This window comes from Gadus macrocephalus, chromosome 16 (genome assembly GCF_031168955.1).
Source record: "Gadus macrocephalus chromosome 16, ASM3116895v1".
In the NCBI taxonomy this organism is placed as follows: domain Eukaryota; kingdom Metazoa; phylum Chordata; class Actinopteri; order Gadiformes; family Gadidae; genus Gadus; species Gadus macrocephalus.
In genome coordinates this window covers 28904339-28923909 of record NC_082397.1, presented here as the reverse complement: position 1 = coordinate 28923909, position 19571 = coordinate 28904339, and the positions used below count along the sequence as shown (strand labels likewise).

General features: G+C 44.2%; 1 protein-coding gene across 6 annotated transcripts in view; it reads right to left on the bottom strand.

Annotated features, from left to right (window-relative positions):
* Nucleotides 1-19571, bottom strand: part of kalrna (kalirin RhoGEF kinase a) — a 186035-nt gene that overhangs the window by 81100 nt on the left and 85364 nt on the right. For all 6 annotated transcript variants that reach the window (XM_060074643.1, XM_060074646.1, XM_060074645.1 and 3 more), the window contains 11 exons: nucleotides 18316-18430; nucleotides 18080-18195; nucleotides 17301-17399; nucleotides 16897-17079; nucleotides 14078-14199; nucleotides 13927-13993; nucleotides 13256-13365; nucleotides 12733-12802; nucleotides 10957-11046; nucleotides 10501-10593; nucleotides 1940-2051 (listed from right to left, as the gene is read on the bottom strand). In XM_060074643.1, the coding sequence (XP_059930626.1) occupies nucleotides 1940-2051; nucleotides 10501-10593; nucleotides 10957-11046; nucleotides 12733-12802; nucleotides 13256-13365; nucleotides 13927-13993; nucleotides 14078-14199; nucleotides 16897-17079; nucleotides 17301-17399; nucleotides 18080-18195; nucleotides 18316-18430 (1177 nt within the window). The remainder of the gene's footprint in view (nucleotides 1-1939; nucleotides 2052-10500; nucleotides 10594-10956; nucleotides 11047-12732; nucleotides 12803-13255; nucleotides 13366-13926; nucleotides 13994-14077; nucleotides 14200-16896; nucleotides 17080-17300; nucleotides 17400-18079; nucleotides 18196-18315; nucleotides 18431-19571) is intronic.

Here is a 19571-nt window from a genome sequence, read left to right as displayed (position 1 = left end):
TGACAATAAAGGCAACTACAGAGAGTTTGCTGATGTGTTCGCCCGTTATGACGAGGTCTTGTCTTCCCATTTAGAGTCATCTACTGTTTTTTCGGGAATGTCAAAGACGATTCAGAACGATCTGATTGAATCTGTTTCAGCTGTCATTCAAGAGGAGATTAAATGCGAAATGGTCAAAGCACTGTTTTTCTCATGGCAGGTTGATGAGACTACCAATATTTCATGTAGTGCGCAGCTGTCCATTATCGTGAGATATGTTGATGTTGCTGGGGTGATCCAGGAACGTTTTCTCAAATTCTTTGACATGTCAGATGGCAGAGATGCAAGAAAGAAATGTCAGATACCTTTCCAACTGAGGTATTTGACTGCTTGTTGAAGGGATATGGCCAGTTGTTTGAATCAGACAGATTAAAGGCAGAGTTGCAAGTTCTATATTCAGACAGGGATTTTCACACTGGAAAGGATCAACTTTGTGACTTCATTGCATTTTTCAAGCAGGGTGGACTTGACAAAGTTGTGACAGAGGTTTATAGGCTAATGTGCCAATAGTTTTTCATGTCTAAAACATTTTAAAACTTACACACGCAATACCATAGGACAGGAGCGTCTGCGAAACTTGCCATTTGTTGCAATTGAAAGGAGAACAGTTAAATCCTTAGAAGGAACTCCCATCTGGTATGACCGAGTTATAGACCACTTCGCCAGGAAGACCAGGAGGGCAGAATTTAACTACAAGGTGAGAGATAGGTTAGAAATGTTTTCTTGTGGCCTAGCAAGGTGGTTACTTCACTTATGCTTTTAAATGTTAAGTTAAAAATAAAAGGGACAATTTAACAATACAGCTCTGTGACCAACAACAATGTATTCATTGAAGTAAACAATACACTACCTCGTGAATAACCTCTATGTAACATCTTTACAATAAATTTTGTATTTTCATATTTTGTAGTGATTTAACCCTAATTGTCTGGAGGGAAGAACAGGAGAGAGAGGACATCAGAATGCAGTACAGCAGGAATTGGAGGTGAACAGTTTAGGGAAAGAAAAGGTAGGCTGGATGTCCTTCCTTTCCAGTTATGTTACCCAGGGGTGGGGGGTTAGGTGTGCGCTCGTTTCGGTGCGTCGGTCGACGGGGTGTGCTTCACCAAATATTTTGACCACCAGCCGCCACTGATGTGTTTAAATATGGTATAGGTTATTTGTATATGCAATTTATGAATACCTTAACTGCATTAATTTATTCAGTACTGACAGTCAGCAACAGTACTGTTGGTGGATCACCTGTAGAGAACATCTCCTCCTCCCCTTTTCTCCTCCTCTCCCCCCCCCCCGCCAAATCTCCTCTCATTCTCTCCTCTCCTGTCCTCCTCCTATCCTCGTCTCCTCCTCTCCAGTGGGCATCCGTGGCCTACTGATTAAGGAGTTCGACAAGTAACCGGAGGGTGGCCGGTTAGAATCCCGACCGGTACACAAACAATATGGACGGGGGTAGTGGTGAAGCACGCTCCTACGTCCACATCCACGGGGGAGGTGCCCTCGAGCAAGGCCCCTGAGACCCCCACCTGCTCCCTGGGCGCTGCACTACGGCTGCCCCCTGCTCCGGGTCCGCCGGTGTGCATGTGTTCACCGGATCCCGGATGGTCAAAAGCAGAGAAAGAATTTCCCCCAAGAAGGGACAATAAAGGGTAACTTAAACTTAAATATGGTAAAGTTTAAGTTTATATAGGTTATGTATCTATATATATGATATAGGGTATGTGTATATGTATTAATATGGTATAGGTTAAGTAGATTTGTATATATATGTAGATGATATGTATATACAGTATATATGTAGATATATGGCATAGGTTATGTGTATATGTATATACGTTTGAACATGCGTTGTCACTTGGTGTTCATGCGGCAGAATGAATAACCAAACGGGGGCGGTCGCTACCTTCCAGCATGGCGACGTGCATAGCATCATTGGCTCTCTTAGGAACACCCAGCATCACCTCTAGACCCTCCTTCATCTCCCCCTTACCCTCCTCACAGCAGGATAACAGCTCCTGGAGGAGCAGAGGAGAGGAGGAGGAGAGGAGGGGAGAGGGAAGGGGAGGACGGTAGGGGAGAGGAGAAGTTGATAACATTTATAATTTTTTTGAAAACTAATAACAATGTAAACATAAAAATAATATGCATAAATAATTGTGTGTATGTATGAATATGTCTATGAAATACACTGTAAGTGTGTGTGTAACCCCTCTTTGCCTGATGAGGTTACAAGTACTAATATTTAGGTTTCAGTTTCAATTCAGTTTGGACCAGTTATCAGGACTCTAGGGAAACGCTCATGGACCACACTCACACAAAATTTAGTTAAAAAATATATTCTCGGTCATTAACAAGAACAATATGACAACATTAACAATTGAATATGAAAAATAATAAAGCGCGCACAAAATACAATAAAATGGTACCGTAAATTGTGTTTAATCTGTATTGTCTTCTTTTTTTATTCTTTTGTTATGAGCTCAGTGTTTTTATTTCGTTTGGGCCCTTTCATCTTTCTGAGTCTCACTTGTCCTACCACACCGCAGGTAAGGAAGGTAAGTTGTCCTTCTGCTCTAGCTCGCCATCTGATTCTCTGGATCCATCTCACCAGCAGGTGTCTGGAAAGCCGCCTGGTGGCTGGCTATTCAGTGCCGGTGTCCTCTCTCTCTAGTGTCAAATTCTGGTGTCGCTGATGTCCTCAAGTCAAGTGTCATCAATCTCATCCTCTCAAAAAACCTGACCGCCGAGCGGGTAACATCAATCGAGGACTCTGTAGAGTCAGCTCGCGGGGAATTCCAACATTTTTCACTTTGTTTAAACCACGTCTGGATAGTTTATTTTCGGGCAGAGCGTTCCTCACACAGCCGATGGTATGGCCTCTCCTCCCGTTCTAACTTTCTGCCCGAGTGACAGTAGGGCCGAGCTCTCCGTGTGGCCAACGACGTGTGTCGCGACGTAGGTCGCATTGGTCGCGACGTAGGTCGCATTGGTCGCTGTGTTGGTCGCTCGTCTGGCTGCTTTCAGTCACTGTGGTCGCTGGCTGGCTTGGTCGCTCAAAGTCTATTTTTCTATTGAAGTACAGTTTAAAATGATGAAATCGTTGGTATATCAGTATCAATAAAATATATTAGTTGTAATTTGGGGCGCATTCAAATAATGTATTTTATATATTATACATTATATATATATCGTCGAACCTCAGATTGAAGAGGAACAATGCGGTTTTCTCCCCGGACGTGGAACTACGGACCAGCTCTTCACTCTCGCAAGGATCCTGGAGGGGGCCTGGGAGTATGCCCATCCGGTCTACATGTGTTTTGTGGATCTGGAGAAGGCGTATGACCGGGTCCCCCGGGAGAAACTGTGGGAGGTGCTGCGGGAGTATGGGGTAAGGGGGTCTATCCTCAGGGCCATCCAATCCCTGTACTCCCAAAGCGAGAGCTGTGTTCGCGTCCTCGGCAGCCAGTCAGTTTCGTTCTCAGTGGGTGCTGGTCTCCGCCAGGGCTGCGCCTTGTCACCAATCCTGTTTGTGATATACATGGACAGGATATCGAGGCGTAGTCGTGGTGGGGAGGGGTTGCAGTTCGGTGGTCTGAGGATCTCGTCACTGCTTTTTGCAGATGATGTGGTCCTCATTGGACCTTCAGCACTCACTGGATCGGCTGGCGGCCGAGTGTGAAGCGGCTGGGATGAGGATCAGCACCGCTAAATCTGAGGCCATGACTCTTAGCAGGAAACCGATGGATTGCTTACTCCGGGTAGGAAATGAGTCCTTACCCCAAGTGAAGGAGTTCAAGTACCTCGGGGTCTTGTTCGCGAGTGAGGGTACTATGGAGCGTGAGATTGGCCGGAGAATCGGAGCAGCGGGGGCGGTATTGCGTTCGCTTTACCGCACCGTTGTAACGAAAAGAGAGCTGAGCCGCAAGGCAAAGCTCTCGATCTACCGGTCGATCTTCGTTCCTATCCTCACCTATGGTCATGAGGGCTGGGTGATGACCGAAAGGACGAGATCGTGGGTACAAGCGGCCGAGATGAGTTTTCTCAGAAGGGTGGCTGGCGTCTCCCTTAGGGATAGGGTGAGAAGCTCAGCCATCCGTGAGGAACTCGGATTAGAGCCGCTGCTCCTTTACTTAGAAAGGAGTCAGCTGAGGTGGTTCGGGCATCTGGTAAGGATGCCCACTGGGCGCCTTCCTTGGGAGGTGTTTCAGGCACGTCCAGTGGGGAGGAGACCTCGGGGAAGACCCAGGACTAGGTGGAGAGATTATATCTCAACACTGGCCTGGGAACGCCTCGGGATCCCCCCGTCAGAGTTGGTCAATGTGGCCCGGGAAAGTTAAGTCTGGGGCCCCCTGCTTGAGCTGCTCCCCCCGCGACCCGACCCCGGATAAACGGACGAAAATGTGAGATGATGTGAGATATATTATATATAGCCTATTTGTTTTGTTAAATGTCATTAAGCCTAATAAGGTATATTATGCCCAAAGTTCTTCATTATAGAGTGATAGACCTTAATATAAGGGCAATATTAAGAGGTCAATGCCACAGTGGTTCAAGTGGTAGTGACGCTAGGTTGGTAATCAAGAAGGCCGGTGTTCGATCCTCTCCACGGACGGGTATATTTTTGCTCTTCTGGTCAAACTTATTGACGCAATCGGCCTCTTTCATTTTAACATTTTAGTAGGATTTAGTACGATGGTATGATCATTATACGACGTAATGACGGGCTGCGACGCTGGCTGGTGTCGGTTGGCTGGCTGCGACGACAGACCAGACGCTGGCTGCCGCTGGCCACTGGCCACTGGCCGCTGGCTGGCAGCTGGCTCTGGCAGGCTGACCGACTAGGTCGCGACCATAAAAGCGTTGCAACCCTTTTGGCGGCAAATAGGTCACAACCAACCAGAGGTATGACTGAATGAGCGACCTGTGAAAGCCAGCCATGGTCACCATGGCTGCTACCATAACCAAAAGCCTATATGTTATCAGTTAACATCTCATTGAACAGAATAAATATATGTGCGTCAGTATAATAAAAACGTGCATAAAATAATATATACCTAGCTTCGATATTGATAGACCAATAGGCCTTTTTATAATATATGTAAATAAATAGACCTATTGGTCTATCCATCTATATTTAATTAATTTTGAATTAACTTTGTAATACAGTGATGTTTACAATATTTATATTGATTATATTGTATAGCCTATTGGTTTGTTAAATGTCAAAGACTAATAAAATATCCTATGAAGATATTATTAGTTAAAGTGTAATATACTTTGATATAAGTGTAACAAAACAAATAAAAACTAATTCACAGACTGTAAAAATAAGTTAAAATAAATATATTATGTGTCACGAATCATGATAGTCAAGTATTCAAATGTATAAACCAAAGAACAAAATATGTATTTATTCATCTTAAGGATAAACATTATAAAAACTATCCCTCATTCCCCCCCTCCCTCAGTAATTGTAAGGCGTGAAGGTGCCTTCAAATTTATTCTGTTCAATGAGATGTTAACTGATAACATAGGCTTTTGGTTGTGGTAGGAGCCATGGTGACAATGGCTGGCTGCCACAGGTCGCTCATTCAGCCATATGGTTGGTTGCGACCTATTTGCCGCAAAAGGGTTGCAACACTTTTATGGTTGCGACCTAGTCGGTCTGCCTGCCAGAGCCAGCTACCAGTGGCCAGCGGCAGCCAGCGGCCAGCCGGCTGGCCTGTCGTCGCAGCCAGCCAACCGACACCAGCCAGCGTCGCAGCCCGTCATTACGACGTATAATTATCATCACCTAAAATGTTAAAATGAAAGAGGCCGAAGTTTGACTAAAAGAGCAACAATCGATCTGACCGTGGAGAGAATCAATCACACAACCCCTTGATTACTACCATAGCATCACTACCACTTACACCACTGTGGCTTTTATGTTAAATACTGTTACACATATACAGAAGTATATTACACTATAACTTTCTTCATAGGATATTTTATTAGTCTTTGACATTTAACAAATCAATAGGCTATACAATATAATCAATATAAATTTCTACACATCACTGTATTACAAAGTTAATTTAAAATTAATTAAATATAGATAGAGCAATAGGCCTATAATTATACTGACGCACGTATATTTATTCTGTTCAATGAGATGTTAACTGATAATAGGCTTTTGGTTATGGTAGCAGCCATGGTGACAATGGCTGGCTGCCACAGGTCGCTCATTCAGCCATACCTCTGGTTGGTTGCAACCTATTTGCCGCCAAAAGGGTCGCAACGCATTTATGGTCGCGACCTAGTCGGTCAGCCTGCCAGAGCCAGCTACCAGCCGCAGCCAGCGGCCAGCCGTGGCTGGCCTGTCGTCGCAGCCAGCCAGCCGATACCAGCCGGGCGTCGCAGCCCGTCATTACGTTGTATAATTATCAGACCATCGTACTGAATCATACAAAAATGTTAAAATGAAAGAGGCCGATTGCGTCAGTAAGTTTGACTAAGGTACGGCCACACCAACCGCGTTACTCGCGTTAGGGGCGTCGAAAATCAGCATTTTTGCATAGGGAACCATTGGTATAGGCGCGTAGACGCGTCACACGCGTTGAAGCATCGCGTTAAGGTACGGCCACACCAACCGCGTTACTCGCGTTAGGGCGTTTAAAATCAGCATTTTTGCATAGGGAATCATTGGTATAGGTGCGTAGACGTGTTACACGTGTTGAAGCGTCGCGTTAGGGGCGTTAGACGCGGCAGACGCACGTAATTACGCACGTAAACGCAGTAACGTGCCCAACGCACCAACGCCCAGAATTCAAAAAATGTAACTTTCAACGCTCCAACGCATGACTCTTAGCCGCGATAGCCAATCAGCGTGGAGCTTGACCCGACGTCACTGGCAGAGATTAGTGACGCTAGCACAGAAGCATACGGCCGACATCTTTCTTTATTCTGGGTGGAAATTGTAACATAGTTACGCCATTAAATGCGTTTATGGAAACATTTTTTAGCGAGAAATGTGCATTTTACTTTCATAATGTTCGCTCGGTGAATGTGAAGGATGTTTGGTTTGATAGTTATGATGAAGAGGGAACGCTCCGTTCACTTGCATGGACATGGACTCATCTAGCTGCGTTGGAAGCGTTGAACCATCACACAATGATAAAGCGTCAGGTTAGGCTTGGTGTGGCCGTAGAAAGAGCAGAAATATATCTGCCCCCATAGAGAATCGAACAACTGCCTTCTTGATTAGTAACCAAGCGTCGCTACCGCTTGTACCACTGTGACAATTTCTTCTAAATTTTGCACTTTTATTGTCCTATCTCATTCTATAACGAAAAATGTTGTACATAACATACCTTATTAGGCTTAATGACATTTAACAAAACAAACAGGCTATATATAATATCTAAAATACATTATTTGAATGCGCCCCAAATTACAACGAATATATCACTCTATAACGAAGAACTTTGTGCATAATATACCTTATTAGGCTTACTGTCATTTAACAAAACAAATAGGCTATACAATATCTAAAATACATTATTTGAATCTGCCCCAAATTACAACTAATATATTTTATTGATACTGATGGACCAACGATTTCATCATTTTAAACTGTATGCCTACTTCAATATAAAAATATAAACTTCAACTGTCGCAAAAAACCCGTTAATAACATGCAAATTAACTGATAAACGACAGCCCATAGATTTTAAGCGACCAAGCCAGCCAGTGACCACAGCGACTGAAAGCAGCCAGACGAGCGACCTACGTCGGGACCTACGACGCGACCAATGCGACCTACGTCGTGACGCACGTCGTTGGCCACTCAGAGAGCTCGGCCTCATATATATTAACTAGATGCCTCGTCCGCGGTGCTGGCCAATGGAGTCGAACGTCACCACTGGCGGCCATCTTACCACAGTAAGCTGCTCACCAATAACATTGTGTTGGTAGTGATTAATGTACTTTTTAAGTAACCATAACTTGCTCAATTTTCAACCGATTTTCAAACGGTTTGGTTTGTTATAAATGTCAGAGATGTAGGTATGACAGTACATACGTATGAATAATTGTTAGGTTCTAAGAAAAATTGAATGTTCTAAAATAGGTACAAGATTTCCCTTTACAAATATACATCAAGAAAGGCTGCATGTTGAAATCCCCACCCTGTACAGAGATGTATTTATGTAATTATATATAACCATGTGTTTTCATATGAAATGAACATTAAACAGAACAAATAGGTGCAATAAATACACACATGCACAAGGTTTTCATGTTATTTATGTTAAATCAATATATGGTCTACTAAAATTCAGAAAAAGCAAAAGTTTGTAAGAAACCAAACCGTTTGTAAATCCGTCAAGATTTCAGCGAGATAAGAGAATTAGCGTTTGTGCAGATCACTGATTTACGTCCGCTACAACAGATTCCACCAGAAAGCTTTATGCCGCGTTTCCACTGCAGGGTGCGGAACGGATCGGATCGCAAAGGTGCGGTAGGGAGGGGGCGGTATAGCCCAGCTCAGTTCCGAGGTCGCGTTTCCACTGCCGGCAGTACCCTTTGTGGTAGGCCGGATGTCGATCGCCGCGGCAGCTACGTAAACATCGTAAAAAACGTCTTCCTCCCCAAGAATGCAGACGAACGTCTCCACCTCCTTGTTCGCCCAAGCAAGCGTTTTACGCGACAAGTTAATTGTAAAGAATAATACCTCGAGGCTACTGTTCGTTTGTTTTTATCCCCGCGTCACCCGGAAGTGACGATTCTGTCGACCAATCAACGGAGGGGGGGGTGTTGCTAGAATTTCACGGGACCCTTTCAGGCGTCTCGTCTCGTTTGCGGTACCCCAACGGAGGAGTCCCGAGAACGGGTACGGCAAAGTCCGGGTCACGCCCACTTTTGGCGGTGGAAACGCGACCCGACCCGCACCTTTGCGATCCGATCCGTTCCGCACCCTGCAGTGGAAACGCGCCATTACTGTGGTAAGATGGCGGCCTATGGTGACGTTCTAGACGCCGCCGTAGGGGCATCTAGTACATAGACATCTTATATGATCGCGGAGCATCGAATGCTACCGCCTACTGGCGCTGACGAGACACGGGCCGCCATCTTGGAGTGGTCATCCGCTCCACTCAGTGTAATCCGTTTCGCTGGAGCAATGAACTGTCAGCGCATTTAATTAATCATACCTCACTGAATACCACTGATTTTCATGCGGTTTTTTGTCATACGTGTAGCTATGATAAAGGCCACATGGTTTGGCGTGTTTTATTATTCAATACCGTTTATACCAATAGTACGGTAATGTTAAATCTTGCTTGTGAAAAGTAATCCCCCGATTCCTATTGTGGATGGTCCGCCGATTTGAGCAGGAATACGCTGAACAACAGCCCGGCATCCTGTTTCTGCTGCTGTTGCTGCTCCCGGTTGACCACTCCAAGATGGCGGCCGTATTTCTCGCGTCCCAGCAGCCAATGCTCCGTCTATGCTATAAGAGGTCTATGATGTAGGCCCCGTTTACACGAAGGGAAAACGCAGATATTTCCACGCGGTTTGGCCTCTCATTTACACGAAAACGCAGTTTTTGTCACAGAAAACGATAATTTCTAAAAACTCCGGCCAAAGTGGAGATTTCCGAAAACGCCGGTTATGTGTTGTCGTGTCAACGGGGGGAAACGGGGTTTTAGGTTCTGAAGCGTCACATTATGCGCCAGGAAATGCGCACGTCATATGAGCGCCCTATGTTTACAGTTTGTTTGTTACAGGAAGACGCTCGTGTTATTCGTTGTTGTTGATTCTGCGGATTCTGATTGGCTTGCATGGCTTTAATTGCGCTCGACGGCGTATTTATGCGTTTTGATGTAAACGACAACTATTTTGAAAACAATGTTGTGTGCACAATGTTATTTTTGAAAACGGAGGGGGGGAAATATTCGTTTCTATAAATACCCTGCTACGTATAAACGTGGCCCTAGTATCTATGCTCGGCCTTCCTCCCGAGTGTTGTGCGCAACTGCAACGCAGGTGGCCCGTGACGTCATGACGCTATGCTCTCTCTGCGCCTCAGTTAACCCTATAAATGCCAGCTATCTCTCGTACACTCATTCAAACTAAATAACAGACTCTTACTCCTTTTTCTTTTAAACTCTTTCCCCAGCTTATAGATAGATGGATGCTTTATTTTCATTGCACATGTTACAGAGCAACGAAATTACCAGTTACATCCCGTCCAAGAAACATAAAAGACAGTGTGGGGAGATGGGACGGAGAGACTGTCAGGGCGCACATGCGCCCCTCGTTAGATAAGAAAAAAGTAAACCAGAGGGTAAAAAAGTTAATTCCCAAACTATGCTCCTCTAAGGGGGGCACAGTGTAGGGATTAGCAAAAAAAAACCTCAGCACATAAGCAGCATATCAATGAAGCCTGGGTTACATGTGTGTATGTGTGTGTGGGTGTGTTACCTTGAGCAGCAGCTGGTATTTAGTGATGCGCTGGACAGGTTTGATGAGGTAAGAGGAGATGGAGTTGGCCAGCCCGTGTCTCTGTTGAATCTCCTGTCAATCAAAGACATCTCGTCACCACCCCTGCTGGCTGACACCAATACTGCACCTCCAACATCTGCTTCTTTCTGAGAAGTGCGTGAGGGGGTGTTTGCTATACATATCTTTTTGTAGTTTAATTGTGTATTATTATCTGATCAAATGTAGTTTTAATTCCACTCCTGTCCTGTACTTTTGGCTGTGACACAAGAACTCCCTTTCTGGGATGATAAAGTACTATCTGATCTCCCTAGAGCAGACACATACACAGTACACAAACACACAAACACACACACAAACTGACACAGACACAGCCACAGACACACACACAGTGCTCTCGAGTATGAGAGTGACTGTGTGATGAAGAGGACATCTCACATCAAAGAAGGTTCCTGCGTTCTCCAGGATGACCTGGTTGGAGTCCGGCTTGTTCTTACAGTACTTCACATACATGTGGAACTTATCCGCCTGCAACACACAGACGTGTGTGTATATACAGTATACATATACACACACACACATCACATTGGATTAATCACATGTTAATCCTGTGATTAATCCTCATTAATCACAATATCGACATTTACTGGGAAGAGCCCCCAAATTAGAGTATTTCAATTGAAAATATATCAAATTATTCTGGCAGATGAGTCAAAATTGGACACCCTGGTAGAATAAAGCATCATATCATCACTTACTGCATGTACACATGATCTCACCCCCACTAGTTAGACTAGGATCTTTCTAATAAGGGTTATATTAGAATTCACCATCCAGAAATGTGATGTTATATATATATATATATATATATATATATATATATATATATATACACACACATATACATATATATGTATACGATCAAGAGTATGACGATATACATACGATCAAGAGTGTGACGCTAAAAGTAAAGATATGTACAATCGGCCAGCTCTTTTGAACGTAATTCGCTGCTTTATAGAAAGCCATTAACTGCTAAAAATGACATGGTTTTCTTTTACACACACTATAGCACAGACTGTTACAGCCATTTCGCTGCTTTTTACTTTTAATATAATTTATATTCTTGTTTTGAAGTATGAAAAGTGTTGATGATGAAATGATTTTGTATTATTATCTTATTTGTATTTTGTATAATATTTTGCGTTTGTAGATGTCATGTCTGATGTCACAGGCAAAGCTCATAAAGTAAAGGGGTCAGCCAAATGTTTGGGTTGGCCGATGGATGAGGGTAGCGTGGTTAATCACTCTGTTTTGACCACTACTGTCGATATAATTGATTGTTTGATACGCTTTTTGTTAAGATTATATTATCTACCTAATTTACAAATGCATCGGATTCGTTTTTTGTTACTGGAAAAGATCGAATAAATCATTTTTTATCAAGATATCGAGAGTGTGCGTGTACAATCCATCCACGCTTCACGTTATTCATCGCCGCAAGAACCTTGGCTCGAAATGGACACCACACAGACGCATACACTATACGTAATATAATAAAAAATAATTGGAACGTCCTTCAATGTGGTGACTCGCTAAATGATATTTTTAAAGAGCCCCCTGTCTTCTCCTTTAGAAGAGAACCTACTTTGGGTGATAGACTGGCCATAGGGATTGATCATGTGCCCCTAACCTTTAGGAAGGGTGATAGACGAATAACACTAAACCAAAAAGAAAGTCGCTGTATCTATAAACTAGATGCTATGGCATTCCCAGGATTGAATGATTCTATTGAAATGGTGGTCTTCCTTTAGCATTGATGAGCTGTTTGTTACCGTTTAAATTATTATGATTGTAATACTATGATGGTTATTCAACACTGGATCCATTCTATGTTTGTCATGGATATGTATGTATTTTGTGATCATATTTCATGATTTAGGCTTCATTATTTGTAATTTGTTGACTCCACCTACTCCAGCTGGAGCGAGTTTAGCTAATAGCTATGCATTGATATACCTGCCGGTACACCTTGTTTATTGATCATGCCCTGATGAAGGCCTACAATGGCCGAAACATGTTGGCAACTTTTTAAGAATTCTATTATGAATTAAGAAATTATTAAAGGTTTTTTAACTTTAAGAAGAGCGCCTTGTTCAGCACATCTTTTTTATATATATATGTATGTCTGGTTATTGTCTTTATGTTTCTCACCCAGGTGACGAAGCAGTGTCCAACATCTTCTGGTAGCTGTTCGTAGTTTACTAACTCATTCAGAAAGATACTGGAGAACACACACACACACACACACACACACACACACACACACACACACACACACACACACACACACACACACACACACACACACACACACACACACACACACACACACACACACACACACACGAAGTTGGTAAGGGGGATGAATTGCCTGGGGGCAAAACAGGGGAAGCACTCTCTCATATCTTTCGTCCTAGCTGTCCTGGATACATGGAAGTACCACTCTAGTGCAGCTGCTCATATCTTACTTGTTATCGAGTCGTAGATGTCCTGGATACATGGAAGCAGCACTCTAGTGAAGCTGCTCATATCTTACTTGTTATGGAAGACATATATGTCCTGGATACATGGAAGCACCACTCTAGTGCAGTTGCTAATTTCTTACTTGTTATGGAAGTCATGGATGTCTTCAATTCATGGAAGCAGCACTCTAGTGCAGCTGCTCATATCTTACTTGTTATGGAACTCATAGATGTCCTGGATATTTCCAAATATGACCAGCTCCTTCTTCACAATCCCAGCTGGAACCTCCTCCACTCCACTGGTCATCTCCCATAGGTAGGTCTGACACACAGACAGGTACACACACACACACACACACACACACACACACACACACACACACACACACACACACACACACACACACACACACACACACACACACACACACACACACACACACACACCAGCAGGTAGAAACTTAGACAGGGAGAGACACAGATAGGTAGGAACACAGGTAGACACACAAACAGACAGACATACATACAAAGATACAGATATGTTAGAACACACATAGACAGACACACAACGATGGACGGACAGGCAGGCAGACAGACAGAGACAGACAGAGACAGACAGACAGACAGACAGACAGACAGACAGACAGACAGACAGACAGACAGACAGACAGACAGACAGACAGACACACAGGTAGACAGAAGGATAGAGAGGTAGTCAGACAGAAGAGAGAAAGTTACAGACAGAATAGGGGCAACATTTATATTTGATGAACACTTTGTTAGCTCTACTGCTTTTGAACAGGGATCAGAAGTCTGTATGTGTCATGGGACACACATGATGGTTCCGGTAGTTCTATAGGTTCTACTGAGGGTATCCTCTTACCTCCAGACACTCATGAAGATCTCTGACATAGGCCTTCTCTGTCTGGAGCAGCTCAGCCATGATGAACCTACACACACCACACAGACACATAGTTCAAGCCATAAGTAACATATGATCACTCACTCACTCACTCACTCACTCACTCACTCACTCTTTTTTCCGGGCGGATTTCCTCTTCTCCTCGTTGATCTCATGGTTCGGGTCGCGGAGTTTAACTTCCGGGTCATCAGCAAGACTGGCAGGGATGATGTCCAACTCTAGGTCCTTGTTGTCCTGACAACCACACACACAAACGCACACAAAGCTAATGATGTGTTCAGGGTTGAGGCAGCAGAAGGAGAGTGTGTGGTTTTATTGTGTAGTGTATATTTATTAGTATTGGTGCTCGGTCTGTGATATCGATTGATTGGTCGCTCGGTCTGTGAACACTCGGTTGGTGAACAGCGTTTGGGCCTGTAAAGCCTGCTATTGCCTTTGGACTTATGGATTTATGGACTTTGAACTATACTTGCATCCTTATTTTATATTATATTGTATTTAACATAAATACCGCCAACATGGTGAAACTCTCTCTCATTGGATTTGGATCTCTGCATCACCTGCTTTCTCCTTGTGGTTAGGGTTTAGGGTTTAAAGGAAAAACCCAAAACTGTTTATTGGCACTACAGTATTAGTATGTACATGAATTAGTGTATATAAGTATGTACAGTTGTACCTGTGGTTCAAGGCCCACTAGTATATTAGTATGTATATTTATTAGAACATGTATTAGTATATAGTATTTGTAGTTGTACCAGTATGTAGGTACTGGTAATATTATAGAGTATGTGCAGTTTAGTTTAGTTTATTGGTTTAGTTGAAAGGGACCATGTGAACAGGGTCTATACCAGAGTAAGCTGAATAGCTAATTTGCATCTGTGATCCCTGGGCAGGGAGTTCAAAGGACAATAAAAATATATACTAAACATAACGGGCAATACTCAAAACAAAACAACAGCATCAACAACATTGAAGGGTAAAGATCATACAAAATACATAAAACATTTTCCGAAGAAGAGCTCCGGAGCCTGGAGGAGAGCTACGGTGCACAGTTTGACATGGGCAGACTCAGAGCTGAGCTCAAAGTTATGTACAGCATGAGCAACTTTCAGGGAAGGAGCCCAAGTGACCTACTGACTTTCCTGAGGAGCACTGGGCTGTCAGTCAGCATGCCACAGCTGTATGCCCTCACCTGCTTGATCGTGACCATACCAGTGTCTACAGCTTCAGTTGAGCGATCTTTCTCAGCTCTCAAGCGCATCAAAACGTACTCGCAGAATGCAACCGGACAGACCCGACTCTCTGCACTGGCATCTATTGCCATCGAGAAGGAGCTGCTCATCAAACTAAAACAGGACGCCCGACTGCATGAGGAAGTCATTGAACGTTTACTCCGAAAGGATGGGATGATGGATTTCCTCTACAAGTGATGGGTGAGTTTTACTTTGCACTTTGTAAGAGCGATAATCTTGTTCTGGTACTTTAGTTTATGACGCATTTTTTGTAATGGTTGGAAACACAAATATATTGCTGGAATTTGGGCAGTAGGCTTAATGGTAATGCTGTCTGTGGATGCCGCATAATAAGCATATTAAATGAACCCGTTCACTACTACTCCTGTGGGCTTAATATTCTGGCTGGAATAGCTGTTGTAAAATATGTGGCATAAAGGCCTACTTGTATGTTTCATTTTTTTTAATAAACTGGCGGTGCACTTGTAATATTGTTGCTATAGGCTACTTTATTGAATCTGTTGAAGTTGCGAAAGCATAACATGAACATAACAACAATAACTGAACACTTGTTTTTGTGTCATGTGTGTGATGTGCAGTCTGGTTGCGGAGTGACATAAGGACAGATCTGATGGTGATGCTGCATTACTCCAGCTCTGCGGTAATGCTGTGTGGTGTGCGTGTGACATAAGGACAGATCTGATGGTGATGCTGCATTACTCTAGCTCTGCGGTAATGCTGTGTGGTGTGCGTGGGACATAAGGACAGATCTGATGGTGATGCTGCATTACTCCAGCTCTGCGGTAATGCTGTGTGGTGTGCGTGTGCGCTGTTGTTGTTGCTGAAGATCAACTGTCTTGTTATTGTGGCTGAGTTGGCTGTATCGGCATCTAATATGACATTTGTGTGCATGTGTGTTTGGGGGTTGGCCGTTGGTGCAGTTCGTTACTGAAGGCCCCGACTTAAACCCCATGTTACGCTACTGAATTTACTACACACGTTGGAAATAGCCGTGAGCAGGCTAGTCACAGTGGTCGTGTGACCGACAGTTTAGAAGACGATGGATTATTGTCACTTTGCTGGGGGAACTCAAAGTTACCCATAGGATCAACAGTAACTTGTCTGATGGACGCAATAGCGCAGTGTGGGTCACCATGGGCTGGATTTAGGTCCAGGGTTTTGGTGGACATCGCCAGCAAGCAGGAGGATGATAACGAGGTAGCTGACTGATTTCCTTAGATGTTTGGATGGCTTTATTCTCTCCGTAGATCGGAACCGCTTTATAGGAGCAGTCGCTTTTCCATCGTTCAGTATCGTGGAGTACTAGATGAACTGACTCCGTGGATCACAGGTAAAAACATTGCTTTCTTTCTGTTGCTGTAGGTTGTTGATGCCCAACTACAACGTACAGATAAAATCAGGAGGGTTACAATATAACTTATGACTATGACTTCCTGAAACAAATCAGCGATCTTTAGTGTAGCATTGATTTTAAAACAAAAACTGAGCTTATTGTTTAACTGGGGATCAGCGTAGCCGGCAACTGTAGCACCTGCCTCGCTACCTGTGCGCAACTCCATTACGCTGTACGTTGTTCTCTGGTAGTGGTACCAGTAGGTACTGGTACCAGTAGGTACTGGTATTAGTATAGAGCAGTGGTACCAGTGGGTACCACTACACATACTAGTACTAGTAGTACCTGTGGCTGGAGGCCCCGGTCCCGGTACAGGTCCACCCGGTACTGGCCCAGGCGGAGGCTGAAGTCCCGATAGCGGCGGTCCAGAGACGAGACCCAGCGTCGCAGCTCGGTGGAGTGGGCGTGGCCCTGCTCCACCAGCCCGTCCGCCAGCCGCACAAGCACCTCCACCTGGTCCCGGGTCCGCTGCACACACACACACACACACACACACATAAACTACACCATCACCTCCACCTGGTCCACACACACACACACACACACACACACACACACACACACACACACACACACACACACACACACACACACACACACACACACACACACACACACACACACACACACACACACACACACACACACACACCTTTCTCTCTGTGCGCTATGAGTTGGTGTCTCTCTACCTTGGCCAACAGGGAGAACTGCTGGTGTTCCTGTAGATCCTCAGATGGTCTGGGAGTTGAGAGATACCCCTCCCCTGTCTGCTGGATCCAGTCTAGAGCCTACACACACACACACACACACACACACACACACACACACACACACACACACACACACACACACACAAGTACATGCAAACACACATGAAAACACAGAAAAGGTAAAGGTTTGTGAACATTGTGGAAACTAACAAGCACACTTTTAGATTAGGAATTTACCCTTTCTATGTTTTCATTAAACTGCCTCCATAGTAATCAAACATACTTATATTTGAAATGACATCCCTTCTTAAGCCCACAGTACAAAAAAGTATCTTCTGTGTACTTGCTCTAGACTTGCTGACACCCTTTTTCATTGGATACCAAGAGCTCCTCTGATTGGCTCAATTTAGATATTTTCTTTTAAAGGGAAATGGAAGCATACCTAGAAAGCATTACCATTCACTACCGTTAGAGACCACAAGGAGGACCAAACCTTTACAACAACAGATGATCTGCCTGGCAACAGTCAGAGCTCTGCAAAATATGAAACACGTCCATATAATGTTTCATATAATGAGCTTTATTATTCTGTCTTGATTCTACCAAACAGGGGTTTCCTGGAGATTATTCCAACGGCCCCGTGGGAGGAAGGGTAGTGTGAGCAGATGCTAGGGACCCAGAGACAACATGTTATCGTGTGTGTGTGTGTGTGTGTGTGTGTGTGTGTGTGTGTGTGTGTGTGTGTGTGTGTGTGTGACCTGCTTGGCGCTGTGTAAGAACACCAGGTACTGCTGGCACTGGTCCAGCCGGCGTTTCTTCAAGGTCCAGAAGTGAAGAACTCTGTTCTCCCTCTGGAGCAGCTCGTTTAGGATAGCTACACACACACACACACACACACACACACACACACACACACACACACACACACAGTAGTTATCAGCAGTCATAATTTTATGTTGGTCAATGCAATGGTGTGGCTGGTTGACCTCCTGACCTTTGACCTGCTGTTCAGGGGCTCTGGTGTGAGGGGTTCCCCCTGGAAGAGTAAAGTTGTTCCTGTGGATGTACTTCAGGAACACCTCCGCGTTCCTCCTGGCCAGGGTACATGCCTACCGGACATGGAACCACACGTTAACAAGCTAGGCTAGGTAACAACATGTTAACACACGCTAGGCCAGGTTACAACATGTTAACACATGCTAGGCCAGGGTACAACATATTAACACATGCTAGGCCAGTTTACTACACGTTAACACACGCTAGGCCAGGTTACAACATATTAACACACACTAGACCAGGTCACAATATGTTAACACAGGCTAGGCCAGGTTACAAGATGTTAACGCATGCTAGGCAAGGTTACAACACGTTAACACATGCTAGGCCAGGTTATAACATGTTAACAGGCTAGGCCAGGTTACAACACATAAACAAACGCTAGGCCAGGTTACAACATGTTAACACACGCTAGGCAAGGTTACAACATGTTAACACACCCTAGGACAGGTTACAACATGTTAACACACGCTAGGCCAGGTTACAAAATGTTAACAAGCGCTAAGCCAGGCTACAACATGTTAACGCACGCTAGGCCAGGTAACAACATTTGAGCACATGCTAGGCCAGGTTACAACACGTCAACACACGCCAGGCCAGGTTACAACATGTTAACACACACTAGGCCAGGTTACAACATGTTAACACTTGCTAGGCCAGGTTACAACATGTTACATGCGCTAGGCCAGGTTACAACATGTTAACGCACACTATGCCAGGTTACAAGACGTTAACACACGCTAGGCCAGGTTACAACACGTCAACACACGCTTGGCCAGGTTACAACACGTTAACACACACTAGGCCAGGTTACAACACGTCAACACACGCTAGGCCAGGTTACAACATGTTAACACAGGCTAGGCCAGGTTACAACATTTTAACACACATTAGGCCAGGTTACAACATGTTAATACATGCTAGGACATGTTACAGCACGTTAACACAGGCTAGGTTACGACACGTTAACACCAGTGACGTGCAGTCAGGGGAGGCAGGTGAGGTAGAGCCTCACCTGTCATCATGAAAAGAAAAAACGAATTATGATAAAATTAAAATATAAAAAATATATATATTGGTATTTGTCTCCTGATCTTTGGTCTAAATGTAATTAATGTGCGATTCCAATAATTTAAATCATTTTTATTATCAAAATCACTGAATTTGCCTTTTTCCTGAGGGGAAATACAGGAG